This window comes from Trachurus trachurus (assembly GCF_905171665.1).
Source record: "Trachurus trachurus genome assembly, chromosome: 22".
In the NCBI taxonomy this organism is placed as follows: domain Eukaryota; kingdom Metazoa; phylum Chordata; class Actinopteri; order Carangiformes; family Carangidae; genus Trachurus; species Trachurus trachurus.
The window spans coordinates 20,738,945-20,748,730 of NC_139907.1; the positions used below are offsets into that span (position 1 = coordinate 20,738,945).

A 9,786-nucleotide genomic window follows, 5' to 3' on the forward strand; every position below is an offset into this window, starting at 1 on the left:
ACAGTGAGTGCAGAGGGGACTTGGTCTTTTGACAATATCTTGACTGATTTTGTCTAAAGACCAATAAAAATCAATAGACACACAAAGCGTGAAATGAAATTTCACAACAGAGTGCTCCTGAAGCTGACCGCCTCTGACCACAACTCAGGAATAAAGCAGCCCGGGGGGGGGGGGGGGTATACTTCATTGTGTATTGACGTACTTCTGCAGGCCTCACCCTGCATGCACCCGGCACAGCTGCACGGTAAACCAAAATGAGGAGAGGCATTTATCACACACAGAGAGGAGATAGTCAGAGCTGCAAGGGCCAGTGAATCGATGGCTGAAGCCCCGCTCCATCCATTCTCTCATTTACACTCATCCCTCATGGGGGCTGGTGCTATTCTCAGAGGGTGTGGAGCCAGGGGGAGTCTAAACTTCCAGTATGGTGGCGTGTGGGTCAGCAGAGACACATACACACTGAATACACTCATTACAGAGCACTGAATATTATCTCCACCACTGAGGCCTAATTAGCACAGAAAGAGAGAGAGTGTGTGTCTGTGTGTGTTCTCTCTGCAAAGAGAAGAATATACAGAAATCAATAACTGAACAGGATTAAGATATTTTTTCTGCACATGCACTTTTTCAGATGTGAGTCTCTCTCCTGCTGTTTTCAAAAGCTATGAAGACAAAACAGCGGCTTCAGCTCTCATGGAGAAATAAACAGAAGTGCCTTATAGCTACAAACACACACCGAAGCAGAACATACTGGCATAGTTTCACTGAGAGGAGTGATTAAATTTTTAAGAGGAACTCTGACAACAGGGAAATTATACAGGAAAAAGTTTCACATTGATTTCTTGCCAAGAGCTCAGTGAGAAGTTTGATATCACTTCTCCTCTCGACCGTGTCCGTACACTGAGCATGATGCCAGATCAATGTAGCATCAACACTGGAAACACCAGCCATGCAGCACCTTGAAAACAACTGATAAAGAAATGGAAATTATCATTTAATCTGTAAATAATAGTGTAATTTTCAATTTTACAGGTGTGATACTGTACTTTCTTGAAATAGCCCACGTTTGCAGGAAATTGTTGTTTTTACACTGACTTCTTTTATTTGGTCAGGCTAAACAATTGATGTCATGTCTTCATTATTGGCTTTAAATGTGGTGGTAGGCGGAGAGTGTTTGTATTTCTTCTTGTTTACAGTCCATGGGTTAAAGGGATAGTTCAACATTTTGGCAAATTGGCCCATTACCATAATCCCTATAGTTTTAGGAGTAACGGTAGGTTCATTACCTTTAATTGTCGGTGCAAGCTGTTTTTAGAACAGTGGAGCAGAGCCGTGAGCTGCTCAGAACTACGCTACGGAGGCTAATGGAATTTCTTGGTTTCCCTCATCAAACTCATCAAATACATAATCCAACAACTCCAAGATCTCTCTGCTCTGCTCCGCCGTTCTAAAAATGACAATTAAAGGTAACGAACCTACTCCTAAAACTATAGGGATTAGGGCAATGGGCCAGTTTGCCAAAATGTTGAACTATCCCTTTAAGCTAAATTAGCTGAATGCCTGCTGCAGCTTCATGGGGGCACAAACATGAGACTGGCACTGATCTTCTCGTCTAACTCGAAGCGAATAGGTATATTTGAGTCAAGGCCTCTGTGAATGTTTGTTTGCTCTGTTTATTTGGAAGACAGTTAAAGGAAGCAGCGCTGAGTCTCAGTTCACTCAGCCATTCCCCCAAAATGTAAGATTTCCACACGCTGGCACGCTGTGCAACCCACACACACACTCATAACACACACTGAGTTTAAGCAAAAAAAAGACATTCTCTGCTTCAGCACATGTACTCAACAACAGCCTCTCAGTTTAACACAACAGTACATCCCTCTCTGTCTCATTTGTGCTGCCTGCTCGAGGATGTCTGTTTAATTAGCTTAGCTATGTTGAGACAATGAAACCATTTGATGACAGATGAACAGATGTTTTTCAAGTCAGTCAGTTTGTAATTTACCGTGTAATCACTATAGGTGGAACTGAAGCTGTCATAGTGAGTGATTTGTGTCAGTATCTAAGTTTATGCTTCATTTTGTTCTGTCTAGGTGGATGAGTACTTGGGTATCAACTTGTTATTTCATTTCTATGCCATTAGACATCTTTACTTGTGCTGCAAATTGCCCATCAGCAGAAACAACATCTGTGGTGTTACTGGAGGTGTTCGTATTGATTAGTTCAGCATGTTATTATTCCTGCGTTTTCCTTTCATTAAAGGAGCTGTTAAAGTGTGTGGTATATAAAATAGATTAAAAAAAGAAGAGGAAAATAGAGATGAATGCAGTTTGTCTTTTAGTGCAGATAATTGTACAGAGTAGAAAGTGTGGGAGAGAGAGTCTCTCAGTACAGCTGTTAGTCCTTTGTCTCCATATGACAGGCGAATGTCCCGAGAAGAAAAGAGAGGTTTTCACCATACTCGCTCAACTGCTCAGCCCCTCTGTTCTGCCATATCACACTGATCTCAGTGGAAAGAGCAAAGGATGAGCACCAACGCAGGATTATTCCACATTTCTTCTCATTTCCTCTCTCACAATAGGTTTAAGCTTCAGGAGATCAAAGGAAGAGAGAGAGAGAGAGAGAGAGAGAGAGAGAGACAGACAGAAGGGGTGCAGCTCAACCTGTGCACAAACTAGAGGAAAGAGACAATGATTCAGGGACAGAGAGTTACTGACAGAGAGGGAAGGGGAGAGGTCGCAGAGGATGCAGTGTTACAGGAGAAAAAGATATCCTGACAATTTAATTCCACTGTTGAAAACTCTCAGACTCTGTGTGGCTTCACACTCATGTACATGTACAGTCTCTGACCAGGAAACACAAAGTTTTAAACTAAACAAAAAAAAAGTACCTTAAACAAGTCTCAGTGCCCCACACATCTAGTAAAAGGAGAACTTTCTTTCTTTGGCCTCTCTGGAAAACTCTCAAAAACTAGTTTTTCTTCTCTGCTGTCATGCAGTAGTTTGATATGTATGTCAGAACAGGGCTGCAGCCGAGTGCTGCTCCCCCAGACAGCTCTGCTGCGTCCTGGAGGATGAACAAAACCCCTGGATTTTATTTCACACTGGGTGGTCACAGTAATAAAAGCTGAAAGACAATGGACAAAATCCTACATGGCTCTGGCACCTCAAAGGTCAACAGTTTGGGAAGTACACTTGATTACTTTGTAAGAGTGAGATGATAAAAAAAAAAAAATTATATGAATGAATCTCATGTCTGTGTATTAATTACATTTTTCAGGACATGGTTAGTTTAGCTTAGCATAAAGACGTAAATTAGGGGTTAATCAGCCTCTGTATTAAACACACTGTCAAGAGTGTCAGTACTTTGTCTGGGAATAATGTGAAGTTGAAGTGAGGCATTTTTTTTTATTTTTTAAAGCTACACAAACAACAATATTTCTACTGCTCCCTATACTATTCCTTAAATTTGGCAACTTTTAGGTCAGGAAAATGTTTTATTTATATCATCTAAAAATTCAACTGAACTTATTCATGAGTTCAGTAGAAAAAAGACTTTAGGAAAACATTTATTCAAACCATGATTTGAAATAAACTCTGTGACGTAAAACCGGGTTTAAATTAATAAAAAGTTTAACATTTTTCTAAAAATTAAAGAGAGCAGGCAAAAAAAACTAAACTCGAAAAAATATTGAATATTGAATTGAGATAACTTTTTTAAGATTTGTTTGACTCTACATAGCACAGGATGGCAGATATGATCAGTTACTGCAACTCATAACTCATCCCACAATCAGAAATTGCTGTGTTTTAACCTGACGGTAAACAGGTGGTTCACTCAACAACCGATGAGGTTTAGTCTTTTAGTTTTTTTTCCCCACAGCAGAAAGTCTTGTTGAGTTGAAGATAACACAGAGAAGTGAATAGAACTTGAAAGTCATTAATCTATGAGACACAGAGGCTCATCTCGAGCTTGGTCAGTGAGCATCAGCACTGTTACAGCTGACCTGTTTGCCCCGGCGAGGCCGGCTGGTAGCAGTGTCAGGCGCCCTGGGCTGTTCTGCTTTGATTAGTTAATACTGGGCAACAGAGGCCAATCGATCAGCAGATTGCTTGTTGCTGAAAGCCACTGGAGCGTGGGGTTCCTGCCACAGCGGGCCCTCCAAATGTCACCCACTGCATCTAATAAAAAGGGAAGGGTGCTTTCTCCTCTGCAGTGAACTTTAGATCAGGCCTCTGACTTCCACAACACTCAGCAGCGTGAGAAAAAGTTACTTCCATGTTGTTGCTCTGTTTGATAGAAACGTACAAGCAGAATGCCGTATGCGCGAGCAACAAGAAAACCGCTCGGTGCCCTCCCTTTAATTCCTCTCCTGATGGTCATTCCACTTCAAAGATGATGATGGAGTTTTATTGAGGTTGGCGGGAACTGATCCTGACTGCTGTGATTATTTTTTTTTCTTCTATCGCTTCATCTCTCTATCAGACTCTAATATGGAAAGATCCCCTGTGGCCTTAACTATTCTCTTTATGTTCTGCCTCTCTGTGGTTTTTGGACTCCATCAGGCTCCCACACAATTTTGGTCTATTAGTGATCACATGAAATACGCCCCCGTTTCTGCCTGTATGAAGTCAATCTTATTAAAGGAGTAGTTCACCAAAATATGTTTTTTTTTATTCCTCAAAGTGCATCTGGAGACCCGGGAGGGGGGTTCATAGTCCAACGAAATCCTCAATAATGACTGAAGTCAATCTTTTCCGGTTGTCACTTCTTTCAACCATCTTATCTGTGCTACCAACACCTAACTGTGCTACACCTGTAATATAAGGCCTAATGGCAACTGGAGTAGACCAGTATTCCTTATGGATGTGCAGAGGATAGACTGAACTGAATGAGTAAAGCACTAGATTTGTAGAATAAGACAGCTGTGGAAACACCAGCTCTGTGAGATTCAAGAGTTAAAAGGGAGGCAGCAGTGAGTGTGCAGCTCAGGATCTCAAGAGTGCGAAGGCAGACCTTGAACTGCAACTGTCTAAAATAAAAGCAGAGAGTGCATCAATGAAGCCCCAAATGTATAAAATGACTGAGCGATGTATTTCAGTCGGGTCTGCTGTTGTTCTACAATAAACATGCACTGACAACTTAGACACCAAAGGCGCCAAAGAAAGAGGAATCCTATCCACCCAGGATCAGCTGAAAATAAAGGCTTGGTGGTTCAAAAAAAAAACTCAGTTTATGTGGAGATGGGGAACTCAGCTGTGTTACCCTCCAAGATGATGAGAGCCCACTTCAAGGGGACTCTCCAGTCTGCCTCCTGCTGCACTCCACGAAGAGCCCTTAAGAAGGCTGAGGATTTGAAGAAACCATCACATGTATCCCATAAGAAAGTGTGCATAAAGAAAAGCATGAATAAATACTCTCTGGGGGGGGGGGTGTAAGAGGCTGTGTGACCTGGCAAATATTGGATGGACCGGTCAAAGATGCACAGGCCAAGACAGAACATGATATGAGCAGCAGTGACAAAATGAATGATCAGATTAAAAATGACCATGAAGTGTTTTATAATCTGGTTGATAAAGGGATGAATAGCAATTAAAAGAGTATTAGTATAAAGTTTGCAGAGATAATGTCCCACTTGTTAATAAGCTGTACACAGGCTCCCCTTTAGACTGCTTCAGAGGCTCTACTGAAATAACTCGGGAGGGATGGGGGTTGAATCATTTCACGATTTTTTTCCCTGGACCTGCAACACAGGTCCCTGAATGCTCACACCAATGATAATCAATAGTGTCCAAAATTCAAATTGGTTCCATCTAAACAGATTCCAATAACTGTTATACAATCATAGGAAATCATGAGATCAGAATTTGTTATCCTTTTCATATCTGCATGTTGTACTGTATTAACTTTGCCACGAGCTACTCAAAATACAAACTTCCTGAACATTGATTTTCCTCTGAGGAAACATTTAGTACAAAGTTGTCGCAGCACGCACAGAAATTATTCTGTGATAAAGCAACCTGCTAATTCTCATTACAAATGTTTTGCACCGCATAAACACACTGGTGCTGACTTTGTTTGCCTCCCAGCTCAGAGTTGGCCGGTTGAAGCGTCGGTCATCAGACTCATTGAAAACCCTGATTTTAGAGAAACATAATTTACTGATTCGGTGCATGCTTTGATGTTCAAGGCCAATTATCTTCCACTGACTCACCTCAAGACTGGAAAACACTGACCTGCTGCTTGATGACAGAGCAGGTAACAGGCAGACAGATACAGGGATGGTGGAGAGCAGCACCATATTCACATCATTAAGAGAAAAATTAAGTGCAAAGGTTCACTTTGATGAAGATCAGTGGAAAACTGTCATTAGGTGGTTTTTGGTCAGGCAGTACTAGTGATTGTGACAAATGTGAATAAATAGTGGTTCATTTTTTCCCCCCCGTCAGTCCTAATTCACTTCCACACCAGACTTATAAACATGTTGCCTCTTGACTCCCTCAGACGAAGTGACGATGGAGGAAGTGGGCCAGACCACCCAGCTGAGGGCGGGGGAGCTCATCATCATTGTGGTGGTACTAATCATGTGGGCAGGTAAGGACACAAAGCATTTGATAAACCAGGATCAGACAGCTCCTCTTACATTTTACACAAAATAAGAAGCTCTGACTTCATGCCGATTCATTCTCTGAACGCTCTCACTCTCCCCTCCCAGGTGTGATCGCCCTCTTCTGTCGCCAGTATGACATAATCAAAGACAACGAGCCCAACAACAACAAGGACAAAGCCAAAAACTCCTCGGAGTGCAGCACTCCTGAACACCCAACAGGGGGGCTGTTGCGCAGTAAGGTATAACCCACCCCCTCCTCCTCCTCCTCCTCCTCCTCTCCCCGGGGGCCTCCCCCTCAAGCGGCGCCGGGCAGGTGAATGGTCCCGGCAACTTTCTAGACTTTTTTTTCTCCATGGACACTTCATGCACGCTCATGGTGTCATCTGAGCATCAATTTCAGGCTCACGCTTAAAGGGGAACTATGCAAGTCTGGTCGCTTTTCCCCTGTTTTGCTAACCCTCCTCTCCGCCATGTGCATTTGTTTACAACAAAGCCGGGGAGAAATCAATCAGTAGAGCGGTGCGTTATGTTATATATCATATACGATGTTACCACGTGTATATTTGTGTGGTCTTATCTGTCATAAACAAGAGATTACGGGTTAGGGTGTGCATGTGAGCTGGGACACCGGGTCGGCAGCTCTGATCTTACAGAGCTGGTTTTCAGCCAAGAGACTAGGTGGAAGGCAGAGAGCCTCCATTCTCCCTGGAACAAGTTACAAGTCATTTATTAAACCATCATAACTACTCTGAAGCTGTTTAATTAAGGTAAAAATGTAGCAAAATTTACGGTAAAACTCCTGCATAGTTCCTCTTTAAACACCGCTTCAACATGCCAACATCATCATTATTACGTGCATGAGTGTGCAGCCATTCAGCAGCAACGAGCAAACACCACCAACTGTGTCATTGCTTCCATTAGGGTCTCTTTATATCAGCGCACAGAGTTCCATGCCATCATAGCAGAACACAAAAGTCAAAAAAAACAAATCTGAATTCTTTTCACTCTCTTGCTACCAACATCAATAACACCATCTAAGCACAGAGGCATCCCCATGCTCAATGAAGAAGCTTATTGTGCGATTCCTGAGAGTCCTCCATATCTCTTACCTGTCATCTTCCTCTCTCCTCCCACAGTTCCCCAAGAACAACAACAATAGGATGCCATCTGTCAACATCATCGAGGTGTGACTGCCAGGACGTCTTCTCTTTATCTAAAAGACTTTGTGTTCTCACAAACAAGCGGGGCCCCTTTTAAGCCTATCTGCTTGTCAGGATGAGGCTGGGACTCTGGGACCCTGGGCAGCACCTACTTTCCTTTGGCACAGGTCCTGGTGCCGAAGCGCGGCCGCAGGACTCCGGGGGGTCAGACGCGACCTGGCCGGTGCCGGTCTGAGAGCAGAGTCAGCAGCGGAGGGACCGTGGAGAGAGTTGAGTGGCTGCACTGTGCTCAATGAATACCGAACCACAGGGCAGCAGAGATTAGGGCCAAATGGCTCCGGTGGTGGAGGGACTGCAGATAAACCAACCCCAGGGACCAAAGCCGATAAACAGAGCCAGAGACCTTTTCACTCTCTCTCCCTCTGTCACCTCTTTTTTTTTTTTCCTCGCCGTCTTTCAGTGCGTTATCAACGACCACAAACCTGGACATTTCTCATTACTGGGTGGCACTGAGATACATCCACTTTCTGTACCTTAATCTCATCCTCGACAACCTCGTTTTCCTCATAGCATCCTGTTTTATACCTGCATAGAGAAACACTGTAGATGATTCAAGTGTATCACTGTAGTTTGACTTCCTCCTGTTGTTCTGTTATCGCTTTTTTTCCCCCTTCTTCTTCTTCTTAATTCAGATCCACCCCTCGGGCAGAAACTCTTTGCCGTCCTGTGGGAAATGTTTTCATTCTGGCGAGCTCGTTTCCCCCCTCAGGGAATCCAGACTCCACCTGGCCAATTTAGGAGCCATTTCTTTGATGTGCTGTGATGACGCCGGAGCAGCTTGAGATGGATCACACGGCTCCACCATCAGAGCTGAATCACCTCATTTTGTCAGAAAAGACGAGAGGAATTTGCTCACGTTGAAAGGCATCTTTCATCTGAACGCATATATTCAGTGAGGTCCAAAACATTTCAGTCACACTCGCTTTTTGACATTCTCTTACTTGTCTCATGCCTTTATGATAGATTTCTGAAATGTTACATTCCACGTTCAGAATAATCCCTTTAGTATTTCCTTGTGTCTTTCTCTTTGAGGGTGATGGATTTCAAAGCATTTCTGGGGAGGAGAAGGAACTGCCATAAAGTAGTGCATTTGTCTAATTAATTACCTTTTAAAAAGGGGCTGGACTCTATGGATGTCTACAGAGAAGTGGACTAAAGAGATCCCTTATATCAGCAATAACAGCTCCCAGTGGAGTGCGGAAGCAAGGACGCAAAATCTGTAGCCTCTTCGTCCAAAAACTCGACCTCCCAGCATGCAACGATCAAGACAGATAAACAACCTGAACATTGAATATGAGGGAATTAATCCTGAGCCTTTGCGTTTACAGGGGATCCCTCAACTAAGCTTTCAGAGAGAAGTCTTTCAGCGCTGTTGTAAAATCTCTGGTTTCTGATGGCGAGCATGGAAAAATTTACTTTTTATGGGCCCAATCTTCAACCCTAAGACTTCTTTTGTGACATCCTCAACAGGTGTCACCAAGACCGAAGGGCTTCAATCAAGACTTTTTTCTCAATTCAAAGTCGATATTTGTGTCGCACTCCATGTTGAAGAAGCTAAATATAACGATAAGGGATCAACTGTGGCCATACTGTGCTCCATGCTATAAGGGGAATTGTTATAAGATAGCAAATGGCATATTCGAGGGCTGATTCAAACTCAGTAGTAATGCCTTAAAAACAATTATGTTATGATTTAGCTAGTAAGATGGAGGGCCTCATATCTCACATTTGTATCATATGCTTTACCTTTCACATAATATTTAACTGTGTGTGCAATGTTAAAGGAAACATTGCAGATCGTTGGCGTTAAGCACGAGCTGAGATAAGACATGGAAGCAACTGTTGGCTTTTAATGTGTACATACATTTTATATTTCATTCTTGTTTGGTGGTGTCAGATTAGAAAGCCTTTTATAAAACATGATAAGACCAATGTGGAAAATGTATAGACTGTAAG

The 9,786-nt window shown here is 42.9% G+C and overlaps 1 protein-coding gene across 2 annotated transcripts in view; it reads left to right on the top strand.

Annotated features, from left to right (window-relative positions):
* fndc5a (fibronectin type III domain containing 5a) overlaps positions 1–7,800 on the top strand; it is a gene marked incomplete at both ends in the record, with an annotated part of 28,147 nt that extends 20,347 nt beyond the window's left edge. The window contains 3 exons of one of the 2 annotated variants that reach the window (XM_083998061.1): positions 6,505–6,594; positions 6,716–6,849; positions 7,747–7,800. In XM_083998061.1, coding sequence (XP_083854187.1) covers positions 6,505–6,594; positions 6,716–6,849; positions 7,747–7,800 — 278 coding nt within the window. The remainder of the gene's footprint in view (positions 1–6,504; positions 6,595–6,715; positions 6,850–7,746) is intronic. The other variant, XM_083998060.1, reaches the window with a different exon arrangement.
* Between the last annotated feature and the right edge of the window lie 1,986 nt (positions 7,801–9,786).